The sequence below is a fragment of the Macrosteles quadrilineatus genome, unplaced genomic scaffold (assembly GCF_028750875.1).
Source record: "Macrosteles quadrilineatus isolate MER2022 unplaced genomic scaffold, UCM_ALF_1.0 Scaffold_1__1_contigs__length_201487025, whole genome shotgun sequence".
In the NCBI taxonomy this organism is placed as follows: Eukaryota; Metazoa; Arthropoda; class Insecta; order Hemiptera; family Cicadellidae; genus Macrosteles; species Macrosteles quadrilineatus.
The window spans coordinates 193,674,426-193,698,598 of NW_026542594.1; the positions used below are offsets into that span (position 1 = coordinate 193,674,426).

The window sequence follows — 24,173 nt, forward strand, 5'->3', positions numbered from 1 at the left end:
CAAAACTAAAAAATATAACCTTAATTATAGCATTATATTTAACATTTAAAAGCAACAAATAGAGGTTTGGATGTTAGTTTACAGTTGTTGAGTATTAAAATAATATGAATACCACAGTGTTGATGTAGGGAAGGCACTAGTGAAGGAAAATGTTATGGAAAGTAGATAAAAACATGTCTAAAGCTGGGTTTTCCTAGGCGCGGAAGCGGAGAGCGGAGAGAGGAACGCGGAGAGTGGAATTGAAATTAACATGGCATTCCGCTCCGCTTCTAGGAAAACAGTAACATTAAATTGCCTAAGACAAGTGGAGTCCGCTCTCCGCGTTCCTCTCTCCGCTCGCCGACTCCGCGCCTAGGAAAACCCGGCTTAATAACACTTGAAACATATATTTACCTTCTTGTGAGCCAACAAGTGTAAATATAAGTTTCAAGTGTTGTTAGGCGTATTTTATTTACTTACCATAAAATTAATAAGCATACAATGCTGATTAAATAGTTCTATAGGAAAATTTTCTAAACCACCTAACGTGCTAGCAATAGGCTTACCTTACAGAAGTATAGTAGTTAAGCTATTCGACAACAATTAAGGCGAACATAAGTTTAGATGTAGCTCCTAAGCTGTTTGTGTACTACTTAACCCGCAAAAACACCACAAGTAAAGTTCAAGTTTAACTGTGACATTCCAAATACAATTCAATGTCATATTTATAAATAAATATCTACTGGAAGAGTATTATTTGGTTTGTGTAAATTAAGAACTTAACAGTAAAACCTCGATCACAACCGAAAGAATGAAGCCTATTTTCCTGCTTTCTAATCCCCTTCTCGCTACTGTGTTAAGAATTAAATATTTTTCAATGTTAATGTTGTAAGCATATCGAGAGGTTATCTAACGTAATATAACAACATTAACTTACAGCTAAAACCTGTGCTAAAATAAGTATAAGGTGTAAACTAAATCACAACAAGAATTAATCTGAAATTGGACATCGATTCCAAGAAACAACCAATGATTTTCTGTTATTTAGCTAAAAAAAATTCTGTAATAAAAAAAAATTTAAAAAACTATCCGTCCAAACAGCAAAAAAAATATCTCTCATAGATTTATCAAACTAACAGTTCTGAACTAAACGAGGTGCGAGTTACTGATCACATATGTTCGGGATCTACAAAAATTCAAAAAACAACCCTAGTGCACTACACGATAACTAGATATGGTGTTTGATTTATATTATGTTATATTTACGTAATAAAATTAACACTTTCAGTTAAATTCACTTGAAGGCACAAAAAATATGTCAAATAACACTTTTGATAATATATTTACACTTTTACTCACAAGATGGTAAATATATATAAAAGATGGTAAGTGGTGATCGATTTCATTCGCCTATTGGGTCTGATGATGATTGGAATGTCCAATCAAAATCGATCTCCACATACCATCGTTTATATGTATTTACCGTCTTGTGAGTGAACAGTATAAGAGTAAATATATCATTATAAGTGTTATTTGACATATTTTTTTTCTTTCAGGTAAACGTACGATGCTGATCAAGAAGCTATTTAGTATAAGAAACCTTAACCACCAACCCAATGTTACATTTTGATGATTGTTTTCATGAATAAATGCATATCTTCAATTACTTCTGTGAATTATTAGCTAAGACTTGATTGAAAGACTACTGTGTCATCAGTGAACACAATCCAGTGTTTAGTAGATTTTATAATATTTTACATTTTTTGAGATCAAGTTTCTTTCCAAACGAACATTTACCTAAGTATATAATAATTCTTTAATTCAGATTTACCAAGAGTAGCAGAATAATTTTTGTACCAAATCGCACATACAGAAGTAACAATACAGAAGAACAAGGGGTATTTGTAATGATGGACGGACCAAGACAGTTAACAAATTTTTCAGGAAAATATATTTCTGATCTTCGGGGCGGGATACCATTCAATTCAGGATTTTCTCTGGACGGGATTTGTCCAAACTATCACAAAGTTTTACACAAGAATTTTAAAAGAAGCTATTGTAACAGGAAGAAAACCCCTGTCCCAGAAATCTGGATGAGAATAAAAATCCTGTCCTGTCCCATCCCAAACTAAAGTAGAATCCTATCCATCTCTAATTAATCGTTTATACCAAAAGCCACTAGGTACCAGAAACCCTTCGTTCTCTCCTTATAAACCAATTTCTAGCTGCTCCTCCCCTCATACATGTATTAGACTTCTAACCCAAAGTGTAGGCCTACTGTATTTATTACTTCTGCATTCATAACAAATCATTTCACATCTCTATTTTTATATGATGAAACCTAGCCTAGTTGATACATTGAAACTATACTTAACAAATACAGGCTAATGAAAAATCACAAATCACTCGTTGATTGTTTTTTAAGCAACAGCCGAACGTTGACAATAAACCCTACCTATATTTACAGACCATTTACATCATGCCATTTAATAAGTTTACTTTGTACCTACATAACAATCACAATGCACTACCATACACCTTTATTCAAGCTTAAAATAAAATATAGCTAGGAAGGCACATAAAATTGAGAACAGTTATTAAAAGTACTATTAGATTTAAACAACAATAAAATATGTATGTTTTCTAGCGTATAGAAAATGTTAAGTTGATTTTGATTAATATCATAAACCAAAAATTTAAAACTTATAATCATAGTTTGAACTTTTATGAAGGACACATCTTGTACCATAACTTTTGTCGCAACATTTTAAAATTCTATGATCTAGGCTATTTTGCACTACAATTCTACCAACCTAAATAAAATTTCTACCAAAAATTCTTTTTGTCAAATCAAATTTGTTTGACAAACAAATTTTAAAAAAGTTGTAACCCGTACAACAATAAGCAATAACAGTAAAATAAATAACGTAACTTCAATTTTTCTTCATTGAACTATCTGATAGAATAAAATTTAAAACTACTTAAACTTTTAAAATATACCACTCTAGATTACACGACTACCATAGCCATCACATTGATTCTACAACTCGGCGCTCTATACAAACTTCCCATTTTCACACGCTTGCAGTTTTCTACAGCGTCAAATTCAAATCAAAAGGTTTTCTCGTGGTAAAACAATCCAGAAGTTTCACAAGAAGATCAATCACAGTAGGGTTGATAGAAATTCTGCAAAAACATTGTTAAATCAGAACAGAAACTTATTATTTTATTACAGAAAACGAAAAGTATTAGTGTTAAAGTATTACCTATACTTTGTGAGTCAGTTATCAGGAGTGTAGCAAGGTCTCTAAATATCCGGAGAAGACGATATTTGGGACTCCTCAATCTTGCGCAAAAAATGTTGTTAATTTAAGTATGAAAACTATTTCTGCCGTTCTTAATTTTTGATCTATGTACGTCAATCTCTTACATGTTGTCCAACGTCTCATAAAAATAAAGTTCAAGGATAATTCGAGATTTTTCTGATTCAGCATTAACAATTTTCAAGTTGCACAAAACAAATCTTTTGTTTGGACCTACAAGTACCTAAAACAGCATTCAAAGAACATAAATTAAATTCCAATTCAAGAATAGTAAAATGTATAATAAGTTTTGTTTTCAACCGTAAAAGTTAAAAATTAGTTTATAGAAAAATTTAAAAAAACGTATACTTAAAATCTACCAAAAAAAGAAGAAAAAACATCAACTAACAAGCATGTATTATTGTTCTTTTCTAAAATTAGTTGCTAAAATATACTTACCCTTTAATAATTTTAAAGACATACTCTTTTCTTACCCATTCCACAATCTTCTTTTTAGGTGCATATTGCATATTTCACAATAGTGTTTGTTCACCACTTATCACACAATCGAATAACGCAGGTGAAACGTGGTTGACAATTATTAACCTACCTTTTCTTCCCAAGAGTTGTAGGTTTACTCTGAGGTTTTTTTCAACACTCTGAACATGCTTCAGCTATTCCATTCTACACTAATAACCGTAAAATAGTTTTTATTTTCTAAGATAGCAGCTCAAACAAGTAGCAGGAATTATTGCTACAAAAGGTATTTGTCTTTGACAGCTGTTCGTCAAGTTATCTGGACTTTTGATATCTACTTTGGTTCTGGTATAGTGATAGAAAGGTGTGTTATTCCCAAATACTCTTTTTATACACCGTAAAAGAAGAAAAAAATAGATTCCATATGATCTTTTTTGTTGATTTGCACTTTATCTGAATTGGAGCAAGACAAAAAAGGTTTAGTTTGACAAGTTGAGATAGGAACTATTACGTACCTCGTCTTGCAGTTCAAATATAGTGTTTTTTTTATATTTTATTTGAAGCAACATGTTGACGAGTCCAATTTGGATAAAATGTTTCTGTAACGACTTGAGAATGCCATATTTGGCAAACATATGTAGTGGACTTCAAACACTATATTTGAACTGCAAGACGAGGTACGTAATAGTTAGGTCTATACTACGCAGTTCAGGGGCTACAAAATGGAATTTAATTGAGATAGGCATTGGCACAGTTTCGATAAGTAAACACTACAAGTCCAATTTTAAGAAGTTAAAACAAATTTCTTAACTCAACATTTTTTTATACCTTTTTAAGGAAAATATTTGAAACCTAAAGCGCAAGATGAGGATTTTTTTGTTTTGAGCTGTTAAATTCTAATATGAAAAGATGAATAGATATGATAAAAAATTGCCTTATTCATTTGGCTAGTAAGATACGTAAATGAGTTTTAGGAAAAAAATTACAGTAGAACCTCGCTAACCCAAACCCTAGTAATCAGACTCATTGTTCATTCTGTTCCCAAAAAAATCATATTGTAAACGCAAAATAAATAGCATGTACCTATAAAATTTCATATTAAATGTGAAGCAATTTAGTACTTTTTTTTGCTCGCTTAAAACTTTTAACTTTTTGCAGGAACTTAGACTATCTAAAATTTACTAATGGAAACTCTAATTTACTAAAATGGCCTCTTGGTGATCTGGCCTTTTCCTGAATCCGACTGCCCGTTCAAGCTGGATTACCAAGGTCTACTTTACTTCAATCACTTTATCTGACATTTGGTTTATGCCTCACACAAAACCAGGCATAATGGGTTTTTATCAACAAAGTAATAACTTTGACTCATCATGTTGTCTGAGTCATAAGTTAAAAAATCATTTAATTCATAGTCTTAATTTCATGAGGAGTAAAGCATAAACAATCATTTTAAGTTAATGTATTTCATGTACTGTGCAATTGATTTTACTTTAGATCATCTTACATACCGATTAGACTCTTCCGACTGGCCTTATGACATGCTGTTCTCAGTCTTGAACGGACCAAACTCGTAAGTGAATTGGTCGTAATTAAAATCCTCAATAATGCTGCTGAATTCATTGTCCTCGTTCCAACCGCCAGCGTAACTACCAACAGACAGACACAACGTGTTAGAACATGTTCGGACGGATTCGGACAGGTTACTGACATTTGTTGTGTCTACCTGTGTGTTTTTCGGCAGGGAACGAGACGACAATGAACACAAAACCCAGGGAACAGGGAGCACAACAAATACCAATAACAGGCCTTTTCCAACACTATAATCTGATAAGTACATTTAAGAAAAGTACAAATACTAAAAATTGCACACGTTAAACAAAACAAATTATAAAGTGTCAACTTATAACAAATAACATAAATACTAACGCAGTGGCGTTCGTAAAAGCACCATAAGTTCATAACTTAAGTTACAAATCAATAACATCTGTAAAATATTGAGAATCGAAATCAAACTGATAGAAACATACATCTAGATAACATTTAACATCCTAAGGGTTGTGAAACATACAGTAAATATATCTTCTAAAAACTAACGGCAAAGCTCTTTGACAGTGCAACATTAACATCGTAACAGTTAGGCCTAGTAAGGCAATTTTATGAAACTTGAGCAGAGAAAACGTCAGTGTTCGGCGAACCGACTTTATAAGATTATGAGCAAGATAACAATGATAACATTGACGATACAACGAGTGGCCTCATGCAACGGAACACACAAAGATCTAGGGGAGATCCAACTGTTAGTTTAAAGAAATCTTAGTTGAAATAATTTACTTTGTGTATATTTGAGGCTGAAAATGTTCTCCCTTTTAGTTCTAAATGGGTTAAAGATAAACAAATCAAAAAATTTTCGATCACTTTTACAGAAAATACATAAAAAGAGCAATTTGATATGTTTACAGCAAAAAAAATCCAAAATATTTAATCGTATCTGATATCCTAAGTAAAAATCAAGCTTTTGGTATTTGCTAAGGCATAAAACCCTGTATGTGACATTTATAAAATATTGTTTAGTCAAAGAGAACAAATACAAAATCTTAACATTACACCATCTCACAGGATGACAACCATAGAGAAAGTAAAATATCCATACAAACAAAAATATAAAATATATATATAATATACAAACATATTTTAATAAAAAGTAACAAAATACATTTTCCTAAAACACAACTTTTTGTGTAAGAAATAAGAATTACAATGGTAATCAATAAATCCAACTTTACGCTGGATTCCCTATTGGAGAATTACCTTAACCAAACAAAACTATACCAGAAAATAATTTGATTAATTGTCTTACAACATTTGGAATGCCAACAAAAATGCTGATGGTTCGGTCACAAGAGCTGTAAAAATGATGCAATTTCTATTTTGTCAGCTTAACTAATAGTGAGTCTAGCCATATATAACTAAAATATAAAATTTGTGCCATAGTAAAAAACTGACCTATCTAAATTGATTTAATAATCCTTTATCACTCAATAAGTTGAATAAACAAATTTAAATATAGCCATAAGATTCAAAATAACAAGTTTTTACTAGGACAGTTTTATTGAAAACCCACACGAACAAACCATGGCAAAAATTAACTAGTTTCATTGACTAAATTGATCCGTTTCAGTCTATGGATGAATGTTACAGTATAAAATGGCAAAAGATATTCTCTAGTATTTTACTTGAATATAAAATATCAACATTAAATATAACCTAATTTTTGAATATGTAATGATTGGTCCTCTTTATACAGAATGTATTTTAAATGCAATCTGTTTGGTGTTCCTTAGAAGAAACTATAGTACTGTTTAACCTAATGATACTATTACAGTCCGACATTTAAACATATCTGCAGGCCTATAATTACTTAGCTCCATTGTATTGTAAAAATCCCTCCGTTTCCATGGAGTTTGAATGCAGTTTAACTTTGAACACACAAAACAATTAAGTACAGCTACTTAAACAAAATAAAGACATTGACTTTTAGAAGTTATCGGTTTTATAAAATTAGTTCAGAGTTACAGTTTCTATTCAAACCCCATCCTACTTAACAATGGTTATAAATCTGTAGTACCACAGAGAAATAAGGTACAGACGAAACATCTAACGGTTCACCTAAGTGGTGTCTAGCAATAGTCGCTGGTGTCTAGGACAGTCCAACCCCCCCCCTCAATGAAACATCCAACGGCACACCTAAGTGGTGTCTAGCAATTGTCCCTGGTGTCTAGGACAAATTCTAACACCCTCCCCTCGTCCTCATGTACTATAACGCTCACGGTGGAGGAAGACCCTGTGCCATAGTAACTTCCACACAGTGGTCAAATATTACTCGTCACAAGTATTATTTTCAGCACAACATACTAGAGCTGAAAGCGTAGTCGTTTCCTCTGCACTTCACTTCTCTGTGGTATTAAAAAAGCAGATAACCCCCAAAAAAGTTAACCTAAACTGTTTATGTTACATTTGTAAAAAGACGGAATGTGTGCGATAAGGGGTTAAATATCCGATCACATTTAACATTGGTCAGTGTGTTAACTAACAAATCTTACACCGACCTATAAGACACTTATTCTACCCTAACCTAACCAAATACATTCAAAAGCACATTTCGAGGCACATCCAACAATAAGATTAAAGAGCTAAACTTTGAAAATATTTCTAAACATTTTATTTAGCTAACACTACATAAATTCCACATCACATAGATTACTAACATCACATAACATATCAATATCCATTGAAACATTTGAAACTGAAATAACAGTCAGGAATTTATTGTGGTCTGATAAAAAACGGAAGGAAGTGTCTGTCAATGTAAGTTAAAGTGATATAATAAATAAGTGTGAAATACTCTTGAATAAAAAGTATTGTCATTATTAATCAAAATTAAACAGGGTTACCACTAAAGCAAGCTGTTCTACGAGACAAACATATATTTATACGTCAAACATTCATGAACAGAAAGAAGCTACTGGGCAGCTAACAATTCTGGAATTTCAAAGTAACTGAACAACGACTATACAAGTATTTTAAGAGGACGGCTAAGCTGAATCGGGTTTGTAAGTTTTACACAGTTAAATGTTTAAGAAATTGTCAATTAGAACAACAACAGAAGAAGTGTTCACGAGGACGGAAAACTACGCAGATTCGGTAGTTTGTAGACAAAAATAACAGCCAAGTATAGTGGATAAGGTGAAATGCAGGTAACAATAAGATAACGCAACAACTGTAAGTACAAGACACTCTGTACAGTTGGTACGGTATTAAACTGTCTATCGTTAGATTCCTTTATTAGTAAAAGGACAAATTGTTCATTACTTTGTCAGTTCAGATCAGAGTGGTTATCAATGAAATATCAATAACAGCAGCAGTTGAATATTTGCGTAAACATTTGTGAATTAACCTGACAAACTGATTTTAAGGATGTTAATATTTCAAAAAAATTCTAAAGCTTCAAGATTAGACAGAATTTTTATTTTTTTCACAGATGTTTTCTAAGCGCATTGTGATCAAATTAAGTATCAGTATAAAAAGGAGTAAGGTTTTGAGACTTTGAAAAAAGCGAGGGAACTAGCTTAAGGTTCGGTAGATAACAATAGCAGTCCTGACAATCAAAACTACCCTTGCGATCAAAAAACAGAATGGAAACACTGAAAGGTGGTGTGTCAGTAGAAATACGTCAAATTTTACATCCGTTTTATTAATATAATATCTAGTCTATCATAATTTTAATGTTTCAAACCATAATAAATGGTTTAGAGACATCAAAGTATGCTCACAAAAACAAAGCTTAAATGACAATCATTTTGTAATTAAAAATGGTTACAAGTGTTAGGAATGTAATCTAAAAAAACGAAATCAAGAAAAATCATCCATTTTGCTTTTTTAAAGCAAACTTACTTTAAGTAAAAAATATGGTGCAGTGATACAAACATTTAGGATAAGTGTGACATTAATATCTCTTATACATTTGTCAGGAAATATCGAGAAGACAACTTTATGGCAAATACAGTTTTTAGACTATTTCAAAATGCTAAATATAAAAAATATAATGAAACTTATTTCAAACTAAATCATTTGGCACTCAAATATTATTTGTGTTATCAAATCCCACAAATTTATTGTATAGTAATGACACATTAATTAACCAACTACACAGTCAACAGCATTACGACAATAAGTGCCTTTTGTGCGTCTACCGTAACGCTTGTGAGATGGAAACGGTTAACAGTCGTTGTTGTTACAGTCTTCGCCGGTTACGATGGAAAACGGTTATAATACTAGTTGGTTCTGTTACTCTGGTCATGATATGTCCATTGAGTGATACAACTCACAGCACTCGCACTTAAAAATACAAATCTACACAAAGTAAAGAGAATGAAAAATTTACAAAAAGTTTTAAAAACACATTGGAAGAAGAGAATAGGAACATAAATTTTACAAAAGAGATACAACGTAACTAGAGCGAATCTACAAATTAAATGATAGTCTAATATTTGGTTTTACGAAACTCAACATGTCTACTGGCCAAAGTGACGCAACATGCAGTTTTATCGTAACATTCTCAACTGAAAAACTTGTTGCGAAAAAGTTAATTTAACTCATATAGAGCCATAGGGTGGAGGAAGAACGATAAATAACTTTATATTAAAATCACTAGGATAAAATTTTCAATTGGACCTAATTTCATATGTCAATTGTGAAAACAGCACAAAAAATGTAAATGAAATCTGACTGAACTAGATATCCCATCAATATCAAAGTTGTCTAAAATTAAAATGGACGTAGTTGAATTGAACCAACGGCAGAGTTCGCTAGTGTACATCATGGCATACGTTAAACACATAAACTTTTTAACCAAGTCAAACTGGTTTGAAAACTTATTATAACTAGAGGTGTGCGGATAGTGAAATTTCATTTCGGATCGGATTCGGATCGGATAGTTGAAGCTCGGTTCGGATCGGATCGGATATTGGGAGGTTCGGATTCGGATATTTTCGGATTCGGATAGTTCGGCGCGGTTAATAATAAGCTGCATATGTATTTTTAACCTACAAAACAATGTAAAGCTGTGTAAATAAACTTAAATGACAATTTTGAACTATAGAATTTCAAATTAGCCAAGTCCACAGTTTTCTCTCTCTTGAAAATCACAATTCACAACATTTATTTTCAAAAGTTGGTTGCTTGAATTAAGTACACTAGCAGCCGAAATCTTCACAAACACCTTAGCTCAGCAGGACTGGTGTCAAACGTTTGGGCTTGTTTACTTGAGGTTATGATTTATCTTGTTTCCTGGTTCTCACAAGCCAAGGAGTTCGATCTCAAGTTTATTTTCACATTGTATTTCCTTACGTTTTTGGAACGGATTATTGGGCTTAAGTGGCATTTTGTGGGTTTGCCAAGTGTAGAATCACTAATGCACTAAATTGGCTCTAGCTCACGATTTGATGTTGGGCAATTAGACTTTATAACTGTGTAAAAGGTGTGTATCCCTGAATTTATAAATTGCATTCTACACATATTCACTGCCAAACATAATTCAGTAGAACCTTGATGAACCGAGAATTACACTAGCCTAGACATAACTTCATTACCCCAAGTAAAATACCAAGATAATCTTTATAATTTTATTTGAATCGTATAATCTTAGTTTGTTAAAAATGGATTGTATGTTCAACAATAATTGCAGTCCATTATTGTTAAGCAGTATGGTCCCAAATTATTGTTTTTGATTTTGAAACATCACAGTTCATTTGACAAAATTATAATTGAAGCAGCCCAATGTCAAGTCACGCGCGCTTGTGCAATAGTTTGTTTACAAGCTTTCTCCAGACCACTGGGGAGGGGAGGGGAGGGTCTGATAAGCCGTCTATTGTTCACCCCCAAGAAGGTCCGACCCTCATTAGTGCCGCTCGGCTGCACTCAGTGTTTTACCCCCTGCTGTGCGCTATGTCATACAAGCTGATAACGACGTTGAATGCGTGATAAGGGAAACCCAAGAAATAGAAGAACAAAGAGAAAGAATAATGACGTTGTTATCTTTATTCCATTTTTACAATTTCCGTTATTTTTTGTTATCTTTATGTAAGATTTTATGATTTTGTTTTATAGGTTTATAAAATAATTCTTTTTAACTACGGGAATATCAATTTATAATTTATCAACGTGCTTCTCTTCTGAAACAGCAATACCGGATGCATAATAAAGGTCAATGACCTAAAATATCACGATTGTGCAATATTGTATTTTGATGTTGAAATTAAAATCACGACAAAAGTTTGTATATATCCATGGTCCCTATCGTTTAATCATTTAATATGTACACAATAAATGCTAAATAATCGTGGTTAGTTCTAACTTTATTTTTTATTATTCAAAGTTTCTACACAGTAAGACAATCCAAAGTCAAACCGGGCAATGAATACCCAAAAAACAACGTATCTTGTCCTGTGATTGGAATACCACTCGCCGGCCAGTCCTTTCTGTTTAGGGAAGTAGTGCAAGTCTATATATAGCTTCAAGGTCTTACCCACCCCTTCCCCCTCCGGTCCTACTTGACTCACTACCCGCGCTCCTTTCGAGGTTATTGCCCAACCCCTCCCACCCTTCTATCGTGTTGCCTTTCTATTGTTTCTATTCTGACTTTTTTCGGGAAACATTTAATCTATTGTTTACGTAACATCACAGTAGTAGGCTAGATTTTTCTACTTTGAAACAGTACTGTAAAAAAACTATTACGCAGCGCCCCTAGTATCAGGAGCAAGACAAGCACGAGTTGACTTTCATTTGACCATGGTAGTTCTTTTCTGCTTTATGTCTGTTCGTTCCAGACGAATCTAATCGTAAAGCAAAACAGCCGATAACGACTAAACTAGTTATCAGTATTGCATCATACGGCTTCTTTGCCGTTTGCTGTTAGGTCGTTGGAAACGTATTGCTGTAATTTTGTCCTGGGAAACTAATGGTGGTTATGGAGGTTTTCTGTCCAAAACGTCAAAATATATTGTCTATCCGAAAAAGTCGGATATATAACGGATAGTATCGGATATCGAATTTGGGCTCGGTTCGGATACGGATATCCGAACCGAACCGAATCCGACCCGATTTTTCGGATATCCGCACACCTCTAATTATAACCATATTTTATGGCAAATCACCTATCTGTGACAAAAACTACGAGAGAAAATAACATACAGACTCAAGAGCACTCTTTGAGTGGTTCACTCAACTAGGTTCTTTTTGAGTAAATTAATTGGCAGCTGGTTTATATAGATGGAATGTCTACTTCTGTACGCAAAAATCTTTGATGAAAACTGAAACACTTTTGTATAAAATACAGCTTAAGTCTAAAACTGATAAAGGGAAGCCAGAAAATGTCGTCTTTTGGCCAACACAAGCGTTGGAAAGTGATAATGTGCCTGATAAAACTGCATTTCGGTCAAGACTGTTTGAGAAAGATTTAAGGCGATGTAGTCATGGACATGTACAGCCAAGTTCCCATTCTTCCTCATAGCTCCAGCACTGAATGGTAGCTAAAATAACAAACACCACCACATTTTAAATTTTTTACCATAATCTATTCAGTTCCAAGAATCAGTGTTGGTCAATACCAATGAAAGAAAAAGTTGAAGTAGACTGTCAAGTAAACATTTTTTTGGAAGGAATAGGGTTCAGCTAGCTTACCTGAGGAATTAAAGTCCAGGGGTTACTAGATACACATAAAAATGTTACAAAAATAACAATAATATTTCTAATATAGTTTTGATCTTCTAATAGCAGTTTTGAACTTAAACTGACATTTCGCGTCAACCCTGAAACTCAAATCTGAAGAATTCCTAAGATATAAAGTAGGAATCTTTAGTTCTTAGGTATTTCTAGCTGAACTCAACTCCTTTTTAAATACCACTAGCTAGCTACTTTGCTTTTAATTGAAATTTATCACTTTAAAAAGTCGTCAAAGCTTCGATGTGTAGATAAAATAAAGTGGCAAAGAGATTAATCAAGTGTTCTTGGCAAGACCACAAATTCGAAAAGTAAGAGTTTGTAAATTGATTGAATGCAATTTGATAGGAAGCATAAAAAGTTATTGGTACATTTTAAACAGCTGACTTATCTTGAAATTTATGTAGGAACTAAGCTTGAAACACAAAGGTGTGTCACTAAAAGTCCCAATAAAAATGAGTCAAGGAAAGATAGGAGTAGACCGATTCTCTCTAAAGGCTACATCTTTTTCAAGATCAGTCGGCTACTTTCTTTGAAAAACATTAACAATGAGATATTCCCACCCCTAAATGATTATTATTATCAACAAATGAGAGGTGGATGCCCCCTAGGAGTGTATTCCCAAATATGAATAAGTAAGAAATGAGTGTAAATTGGAGTGAGATCTGTGTGGATTTGTTGCTAAAATCAGTTGTGTCATTAGCCAGGATCATTTATTTAAATCCCAATGATCAATTACAACTTGGGTCTAGTTTCACACCAAGAAAAAACTACTGACCTTTTTTAGGATGGATCCAACAACCTTTCAATTATTAGGCGAGCACTAAAACCACTCAGCTTCCCGCCCAGTTGGTACAATATTACCTTCGTAACATTAGCTAAAACTTTTATTATGAAATTTGTACTTTGTAAAATAAAATATAATAGTTAAAATACAAATTATTGGGAAATTTAAATTGTAAAACATATAGTTTATAGGTATTACCGGTAATGGGATATAGGCTAGAATAGGTTTGATTTTGTTTTTGGATGAGAAGAGAAGGTGTATAGTGGGCGAACTCAGTAGGCAACACATTATTAAGGGACACAAAGTTGAAATATTTCATGACAACTGACCACATCATCAATCTCAGAGGTGGGAAGATCATTATATTGTGATGTAGAAAGCAGTAGTTTTAACCTATTACAAATAAATAAGAATTGCAGGTTATACAGACAAGATCAAGATTCTAGCTAATTCACTGGTTCTGTCTAAAACCTGCTCAAGAAAGATGTTGGAAGAGGAATTATCACTTCCAACTTCTACTTATAGTGCCAGCAGCACTCAGCCCAATACATAGGCCTTACCTACAGTTTTTCACTTGGATGAACAATTGAACATACAGACAAGATGTTAAAGCAAGCTACAAAGACGAACCAATCATTTACTTAATCAACCACAATATAAAATAAATAGTTCGGTGCTTCACTTCAAAAGTTCTTAAAACCATACCTAACCACAATCGCTCCCAACTCGGACGGAAAGCATCTTATCAGTGGTTTTCACATCGAGGGACTCCCAAACCTTAACTTAAGATAATTCCTCTTACTCCTCTTTGGGCTTCTTGACCAGTGAGTTAGCTACTCTGAATCTTGTACATACAACATACTTGCAGGAACTTTTAATGTTGCCAACCTGAAGGTCACCATTGTAATCTTCTCTGTGGTTGACAAAATGCCCAGTGATCATGAAATATTTCGATTGTGTGTGTGTTTATGAGTTGCCTATTGAGAAGACCCACCCAATGTACATCTTGCTCTTATCCAAAACAAAATCAAACCTGTGGCCTACAGCCCTTCACCCCTTATGTCTTGTTACCTGGGCACCCCCGATTCAGACATGACGGAGCCAGCATCGGGGCTCTGCGGCTGGAACATTGTCTGTGGGGTGTTGGGGTAACTGAGCCCAGCGGAGGAGCCCATCTGTCCAGCAATGCCAGGGATGTGCGTCACTAGTAGCGGCTTGACGTAACCGTTGTTGGACGTCGGCTGGTTGTCTACAACACCAACACAAGGTCAGATAAACAACCAATAATCTACTAGTCTACTAGTGGTTGCCAGTATTTATTTAAATATGTAAACAATGACATTTGTTATCATCTCCAGCAGTCAAGAGATAATCTGGGACATCATCAGGTAACATCCATGATGATTTACCGGTATCGTGGCAACATCCGTGATCATCTTCAGCGACCTCGTCATCACCTGTGATAATCTCCCGTGGTCATAGCAATAACTGTGATGATTTTCTGGGATCACAACAACCCCTCTAGTATCTCCAGCAATCACAGGAATGTTCGTGATGATTTACCACCATGGCATCAACATCCCTGATAATTTCTTACAATTGTGGTGACTTGCGTGTGCACCGCAATGTCACAATCTTCCTCGAATGAAGTTTTTTAGTTGACACGTTGAGGTGAAAAGAGAACAAACAGTAGTTATGGAAAAATTAAAAATGTTCCCCGTCAAACAAATTCACATACAATTACAAATTTTCCCATGTTAACACAGTCATCTTACTAAAGCTCAACTCGATAAAAACTTCAGGCTTTTACATGTCTATATTTATAAAATATCTTTTAACAATATAAACATTTCTCATTAGGCCTATAACAAATTTTTCTACAGGACTCACTATATCAAAAACCACCACAACAACAACAAATCAAAGAAGCTTTAAATTGAACCACCTGTGAATGGTGTGTAGTATTTTTGGAAGGCTGTAACCTTGCAGATGTCTGGGTACAAGTTGACGAGGTTTGGCAAATCCGAGATCCTGTCTGCCAGAGAACGGATGGTGAAGTCCTTGCTGGTGAACGGCTGCAGCATAAACACCTCCGAGGAGTCTGAAGCAGAGGAGTTCACAAACTTATAAATAATTTTTAGTTAGCTGTGTCCTCTCCATCCTATATTTATTTATTTAATCCAAGCTAAAAACATAAACTTATAAATAATTTTGTAATATATGAATAATCAACTAGCTGTACCCGCGGGCTTTGCCCCGTTTAACTTCATAAGTATTCGCATGGCTCATTCACGTCCTGGTTCACATAGAAGGAAATTCTACTCCAGAACCAAAAGGTTAACGATACTATACAACAACAAGTTTGCCTCACCTCCTCCCACCCATGCGATGGTTACTCCACCAGGTTCAGAATCGGAGAATCTTAACAGAAATGTTCCACTTCCACATGTGGACAACATCTCTTCTGCCTGCTTCTTGCGAATGAATCCATGGATCAATCTACAAACAAGTCACAATTCATCAGCAGACGATCAATTTATGAAATGTCATTAATTATTTAACTAATAGCTGCTATACACGTGTTGTACAAAGGAAGGAGGACACAGTACAGAATATTTTGGGCTTCTTTGGAACTGCTGTATGAAACAGTAACATAGCTATAATCAATTTTAGAATCAAAACTTTAAACTTAATTATTCCACTTGAAATATTAACAAACACTTTCTACTTCATGGGAACTGTAATATCAAGCATATTTGTAAAAGTAAATATGACAACTGTGAATGTCGGTGAGGCGGATACCTAGAAGTTTCAAAGTAAAAATGGTTCCTTGTCTATTTATTGTATATTGGCTTTATTCCTGTGAAATTTCAGCATGGTCGATCCAGTAGCTGTCATGGGATATCAGAGTAGCTTGGGCACATCCATTCTTTCCCATTTAAACAAGTAGGATTTTTTTTGTACGTTCTGGGTTACTTTCTTTAATGCTAACTTAACCCGGGAAAACCATTTTTACAAACTCACCCGTCCATCCAAGGTCCCTTCAAATGTTCTCTGGTGAGTTTCATCACTGCGTAGAACCATTCCCAAAACGTAAAGTTCCTGTCTTGCAGAGGTTCTTTGCAAAACTGGGACCAGCTGAGAGGAAGGTTGTTGATATCTCCGGACAGCTGATTGGTCCTATAACAATTAACTTGTTCTCAAAATTCTCCAAGACACTTTCAAAGTTTCTTAAATAAAATTAATAACCTATGAAAACAATTTGCTCTTAAATTATAATCAAAGAGGTTTATATACCTTTTACCATCGAGCAATCCTTCTAGCCCTAACTAGTCTCCTGTTTTAGAATCTTGAGTCTTTATCAGGCCTCAAGGTGGTTTAATAAACAAGATTGACCATTTATTCACAACAGTAAACACCATTTTACAAACAATACATTAATTTATATGTTGCAGACAGTAGCAAAGGTAATTCTATAGCTAAAATATCTATGAAATGCAAACAGTGATGATATAAATAATAAGTAAAGAACAGAGCAATACTAGAATTTAAACAATAAATAATATAAGTTATACGAGGAAAAAGGACTCAACAAGCAAAATGTAACAAGAATAAACTAATGAAATATAAACTTAACATGGGCAGTTTAACTAACATAGTCAATACAGTGATGATAACAAGGACAAAAAAAACCAACACTTACGTGCAAAATTGGAATTTAAACCAGACAATAGGAACTTAGACATTGAAAAACAGAGAATAAAATATGTGAATTAACAACCAACAAGCCAAAAAACAACAAACAGCAACAAAAAACCAACAGCAAGAGTGATGTGATAGCATAATACACAACAAATTAAAATGCTTAGCAAAAACAATAACTAACCATCCACTATCCAGCAATATTTTAGTTTTATTACTAATATACACTTTTCACTTTTATGGACATTTTTTGTTTTTTATGAACATTGACGCTCTATGGCATGTAATCATTCGTTAACAATGAAATGTTTGAAATTTGCCAATGAATTTTTGCCTTAATTGAAATGTTTGAAATTCGCCAATGAGTTTTTGCCTTAATTATTCGGACATTTCCACCCCTTAGTGAATTCAACAAAATTTAACATACCTGAATGCTTTCTCTGCAAGGAATCGGAGGTTGTCTTCAGAAAGTGATCGCCCGGTGGCCGCCATGAACTTCATGTTCAGCGCCTCCGCCACCTGTTGCCACGGCACCTTCTCCGGCACTGCGAACGGCACTCGGCCTGGCTCTGAGAAGGCGTTGTCCCAAGTGACTGTGGCCCAGGCATGAGGCTCCTGGTTGCCGTGGACAATCACCACAACGGGTAGAGATAGAGTCCATACCTGCACACATCATCACTAATTAGCCTACCGAGTTCTTGAATAAAAATGTGATTTATTCAGTTTCACAAATAAAATATGTAGTAAATAATGTTACGATCAATTTACAGTCTAATTACAAACCTGAAACACCAATTCACCACCGCCGATGGAAAACTGTGATGAGAAAAGCAACGAGAACTTTTCATCCATGACTGACTCGGTCCCTTTCTTCTCTGCCCTCTTAATCTTCTTCAGTTGCATGTTTCTGTATAACAAAAATTACATTTAGTAGGGGGTAATGAAAAAGGTTCTAAGAGTAAAGTAGGTGAAATTTGTTTATGGTAATTGTTGTTTTATAATTAAGTTACACTTTTTAAAGTTATAGTAGTAATTTTTTCCTGAGTAGCCTTGCTTTTTTCCTCGGGAATTAACCGACAACCATATGATTATTTGACAAGAACTATGACCTCTCAGTTACCCAGCTATTTTACTCCGTCACAAGAAAATCCCGAATTAAACGGAACCCCGCCATGAAGATAAGAAATATTTTTTTCCCGAAAATATCCACAATGTTTCCTAACACTTATATTCAGAGTAAATTGTTTTTGCAAACAAATATAAACCCACTTTTTCTGAATAAACATAATGGTGTTGAGTGAAAGGGTGGATACATACTGTAAGATACTTTCAGACTGTAACGACCTTCATTAATGCAGGGAAAAAAATCTATTCCCACAAGGCGAAAGCGAGGGGAAGCAATTTCAGGCCTCCACCTGACCCTAGTTTTTAAACATCGGCTGACAGCTATCAGCTGATATATTAAGTTAAAGTTGTGCAGAACCCAGGAAACCTTACCCTTACCCTTGAATTTTATGATTACTACCTGAAGCTGACGGATAATTGACGAGTGCCCTGGTGATACTCCATCGTACCAGTGTTGTTGAGGATTTCACCACTGGCTTCTCCCTTTCCAATTTTGTCGTTTTTCAATAAAGCGTTCGCTTGAGCTTCACTATTTATGGTAACTTTGACCTGTCAAACAAAAAATAGTTTTAGACTTCAAAAGCTACTCAAGTTGGTTAAACCATACATATCCTTTGTGGAATGAGTTTGTTGAGTATATTGCAATGCTTGTAGGATGTTTTCAATACTATACTATATGATACCTCAGTTTAAATTGTATAAACACACTAAAATCCTCCCACTAAGACGGTAGTTATTACTGTATTCAAAATAAACAGTTGATGTTTTGTAATCGGGCATTGTTAAATGACATTTAATCGATTGAAGAACGGGTTGTTGTAGGTATAATTATTACAAATTTTTTATTAGATAAACAAACAAAATCAATAAGATAATTAATTATTAGCATTACTAATTTACAGCTTTTTCATAAAAAATTTCCGAATAACGTTGGTTAACAATTTTGATTCTTTTGCTGAAAATTCCACATCAATTTTTTGAACAACAATCACAATGACTTTTCAGCCCAAAAGAAAGATGCTAGTGTCAACATTAAAATGCTTTCAAAATCCTTAAAATTTATAATTCTATCGGTAGTACCTGTGGAGGAGTCATGTGCACGTTGAGTCGTCCCCCCACCAGCAGTCGTACAGTAGACGTGAACCTAGTGTTGGTTTTCATCACTTGTGGTGGCTGTTTTTCTATGATGAACGTGCTGCAAGTAAAAAACATTCTGATTAATAGATGCATATCTTTATGTAATACAGTACTGGATGTTAGTGACTTTATCTTGAAAACATAGGGGACCCACAGACCGCTGCTTTAACCCTTTGAATGCTATGAGACGATATATCAGCGGAGCAGACGAATGTCACTGGCCAAGTGACACACGCCCTAGCCTTCTCGGCTATCTGTCCTTGGAGACTGAGGAGTCCAAAACTGGTATTTAAGCTGACGCCAACGATTTCGTACGGATAGCGTACCATATTTTTCCTGAAATAGCTATATTATTATAACCTTATCAAACTAAATCAGGGTTAAATTCAATATTGCGTAAACTAGATGCCTTTCGATTTTATGAGATTTTGGTTTCAAAGAAAGCTATCAGAACAGGGGGAGAAAAAAATCGAACGTGCACAACTGAAGAATATAAACTAATTAAAATTGAGAAAAGTTTAATCTAAATAAAAAAAGGCAACATAAAGCATTGTGAATGCAATTGGGTAAGTATAATGGCATAGTCCGGGGGAAATACCATGGACAAAAACAGTAACTATAGACAGCGGTTAGCATATGTTCTGGCGTCCACCGCTAGGAGTGCCGTGTAGTTATGGCGCACACCGCTGCAGCATCTGCTGGTAGAATACAGCGAGTAGATGAGAAGCCGACAACGGCAGCAAATTGAACACCGAGCACACTCTGGCTGCACATCACAGAACCTTCCTTTGACAGTCTATATTTATTCTATTTGTCTATGGAAATACATACCTTGTAACCAGTGAGGACAGCAGCTGAGTTATTTGGATGCTCAAATTGGGCAGAATGTCCGGAGCTCCGGGAGGGCTCAAGCCCAACTTCTGTTTGAGTCTCTCAGCCTCTTTGATCTGTTGTCTGTTGGTCCAGATTATCTCAGCAAGGCCCTCGCACCTGTTACACATTTCAATTTGCTGTTAAAACTATTCATTCAGAATCCTTATACTAAATGAAGATCAAAATTACACTCATTGATTAAAAAAATCTATTGTTTTAGCATTGGTCAATTGTTTTTTAACAAAACCAAACCCTACTGTACCAAACCAACCACACTTGGACAAATCAACTATCTGTTGAAAGGTTAGGATCACTAGCTTAAAAACTGAGTAGTGAACACATTAAAATACAAACAAATAGATAAAACAAAAGTGCGCTGGAGTCAGGGCTAGACTAGTGTGTGCAACTACTTGTCTATAAGCCATGAGAATATGTTTTGATATTGACTTCCGATAAGTGACTGTATAAAAGTAAAACCGAGGACGTATATATATATGGGGGTCTGCTGTATGACCATTGGCGAGTTTTCCCTTAAGACTTTTAAAACAAACTAAAGTTTCCTTTATGGTAAGAAAGAATAATCTTTTTCTTAGAATAAGACAGAATTATTCTTTCCCATTTGAGGAATCAGTAAGGAAATAACAATTTTCACCCAAAGTAAATTTTGAAATTTTTTCCTTCCTTAGAAAAAATTTCAAGTGTCCGGCTTATCTCATGTTATTTATTGGAGGTTAGTCAGCTCACCACTCCTGTATGGAGTCCAGGTTGCTGTTGAACTTTGCCCCGTTGCCGGCCAGCTGCTGTTCCCTCTTCCATCGGATCAGTTCGTCGTCCAGTATCCGCGACTGCAGTACTGCCAACTGTGTGACAGTATCCTTCAACTTGTCTGCCAAGGCCAGCTGCATGTTCATCAGTACTGCCACCTGCGGGGAAAACACGGGTCAGTTGGTACACCTGCATTGGTGCTGTGTGTGATTGTGAGTATGCATTATGTGTCCAATATAAAGCCAACTACAATAAACATCACTAAGGTGCCTACTAAATCTGGTTAAAAAAGGTTTTCCAGGAGAATTCATGACAAATTCATGAATATAAAGTACTACCGTCAAAAACCTCCTTTAATCATCATCATATTGCTTTTATATTTAAGCGACCGAGGCTACATATGTGAGCATATCTTGCAATTTTGGAAATATTGGTAATCGTCTTCCGCAACCCAAACTGTAAGCATATCTGCGGTCTCAGTGACACAGGAATTGTCTTCAGCCATTGTGGTGACACCGGTTTACCGACGTTTTGGATGGCAAGGCTTCGGGTATTTACTCTCACATTTGGGATCCCTAAAGCGCAATGAAATTATGTTTATTACCATTAAAGTCATTACAGGCATTGGCAAGCGTCACATTCAATACAAATCAACGTGTTGGTTTCATTCCTGGAGTTTTCCAGAATATTCCATAGTAAAATTCCTGGAGAGTTGACTAGACACCAAGACTACCCACCCAGTAACATACAGCAATACAAACCTTTTGGTTGAGCATCACATCAAACATCTCTTTCTGTTTGCGAAGTCTCTTCTCCATTTCAGCAGCCTGGGGAGTTGTTGGCGTTTGCATCTGGCTCAAGTGAGCTGAAACAAAATGGTTGTATGTTTAAATTATCGGTATCGGCAATCTGACACATACTTACTCCCATTACCTTGACAACAACCCTTGGGGAGAAAGTAAAAGGTGATAGTAGTGTGATCACACTTGCATTTTAAGCATTTAAATACCACGTTAAAATATACAGCTAAGATATGTGTGGATATTAAAACTGTCTATTGAGTTGTATTCACAGAGTCTAAGTGAAAATTGTTAAAGGACAGTTCCAGTTTTTTTAGGTTAAAAATTCAGAATTTCTAAGTCAAAAAATTACTGCTCATAAAAAGGAAACTCGCTTACCAAATAGGTATTAGATTAACCAAACTTCGCTATCTGCAGACTAAGCCATCTCTATTTACCCGGTTGTATTTTTTATTTACTTGGTATGAAATAAACAAACATGTCAAATATTATCACAAAAATATATATAAACAAGCTCCATATGAATAAAACATCCATAATTACTTCCACAATCATCATGATCACTTTCCGCAGTCACTATTTTCTTACACGACAATATGAATAGAGAAAAAATTATGACTATTGTCGGATATCACTATTAAAATTCTACAAGACTCACTGTTGAGTTTATTGCACTCGTGAAACTGCAACGCAAACGACTCTTGTTCCTGTTCCAGCTTGCGCAGCTCTTCGCAGGTTACTTGTGTGAGACTGCGGAACCGTTCCAACTCCTGCATTATCTGCATGGCCGTGTCCGTCACCAGACATGTCTGCATCATGCCCAGACCCATCTGAACACACAAACACACCTTTCAAACAGCTGCTACATGACATTTCAATTTATTTATGTACAATTGAGCGAATCTATAAGCACCATATGACATTTGCGCATCTGAACACACAAACACACTTCTCAAACAGCTGCTACATGACATTTCAAGTTATTTATGTACAACCGAATGAATCTATAAGTACCATACGGCATTTGGATACCTAGTCTAAAATTTGAATAGTTTGATTTTTACCAAAATTCAGGGGATTTTACAGGAAATACTTTGAGCACCAACTATAGTAGAATAACAATAATCCAGATTAATTGTGTTTTGGGGTCATCCGGATCATCGAAATTCCCGGATTAACCAAAATAACCTTAAAAAGGCCAGCACATACCTTTTGTGCAAACAAACTTGTTAAAAACGTATATATTATTTTATTTTACTGGTATAGGTAAAGTAGGGCCTTAAACAGACTAAAAGAGAGATAAAATTAAAAAAAAATTTATGTTCAAGCATTGTACCATGTTTATTTACAACAACATGTGTACAGTAAACAGTAAAAACATCAGACACTACATAGGGCTATTTGAGTTCAAAAAAAAAATTGTGAAAGGTTTTTGAACTGCAGTACTTAGTGGTTTGTTTTTTTAAGCCGAGTGGTAAATTTGTTTCAAAAGACAGTACAAAATTTTACTTCTTGCTAGAGACAAATCCACATTTTTGACGGTCCAGGATATCGACATTCTACCGTAACGGATGAAGCTCAAAGCTTCTATGTTCTTTATTGATTTGTTCTAAAAAAAAAACAATTTTGGATGAGTTGCCCAAAAGCACATGAAACGCTGAAATGAACAATGCAGCCAATTCTACACAATAATTGTCGGTACTTACCACTTCACCCTCGTGGAGAAGTCTCAGTTCTGTGTCTAAACAATGTCTCATCACTTTGAACAGTGCTATCGGGTTGTGGCTGTACCTTTGCTGCAAAAACAACCATCGTGATATAGTGTATTACGTTACTAGTCCTGAAAATAGGTGTTTACCGGACTAGTGTGGTCGTACCCATGCGAGACAAAGTCGAGTGCGGGACTACCATCAAGATAAATGCTTTTTCCTAAAAACATAACCTTAAAGT

At 34.9% G+C, this 24,173-nt stretch overlaps 1 protein-coding gene across 2 annotated transcripts in view; it reads right to left on the minus strand.

Moving 5' to 3' along the window:
* Window positions 1-2,219: 2,219 nt before the first annotated feature.
* The window catches only part of LOC128992970 (signal transducer and activator of transcription 5B), a 41,524-nt gene continuing 19,570 nt past the window's right edge, over window positions 2,220-24,173 (minus strand). The window contains exons 4-18 of one of the 2 annotated variants that reach the window (XM_054416720.1): window positions 23,930-24,019; window positions 22,882-23,053; window positions 22,185-22,288; window positions 21,403-21,581; window positions 20,617-20,775; window positions 19,729-19,843; window positions 19,049-19,197; window positions 18,307-18,430; window positions 17,951-18,186; window positions 16,846-17,001; window positions 16,193-16,320; window positions 15,767-15,922; window positions 14,893-15,070; window positions 5,267-5,404; window positions 2,220-3,165 (exon numbers count right to left, since the gene is read on the minus strand). In XM_054416720.1, the coding sequence (XP_054272695.1) occupies window positions 5,290-5,404; window positions 14,893-15,070; window positions 15,767-15,922; window positions 16,193-16,320; window positions 16,846-17,001; window positions 17,951-18,186; window positions 18,307-18,430; window positions 19,049-19,197; window positions 19,729-19,843; window positions 20,617-20,775; window positions 21,403-21,581; window positions 22,185-22,288; window positions 22,882-23,053; window positions 23,930-24,019 (2,061 nt within the window). In that variant the 3' untranslated portion in view covers window positions 2,220-3,165; window positions 5,267-5,289. Of the gene's footprint in view, window positions 3,166-5,266; window positions 5,405-12,438; window positions 12,845-14,892; window positions 15,071-15,766; window positions 15,923-16,192; window positions 16,321-16,845; window positions 17,002-17,950; window positions 18,187-18,306; window positions 18,431-19,048; window positions 19,198-19,728; window positions 19,844-20,616; window positions 20,776-21,402; window positions 21,582-22,184; window positions 22,289-22,881; window positions 23,054-23,929; window positions 24,020-24,173 lie in introns of those variants that run through there. The other variant, XM_054416726.1, reaches the window with a different exon arrangement.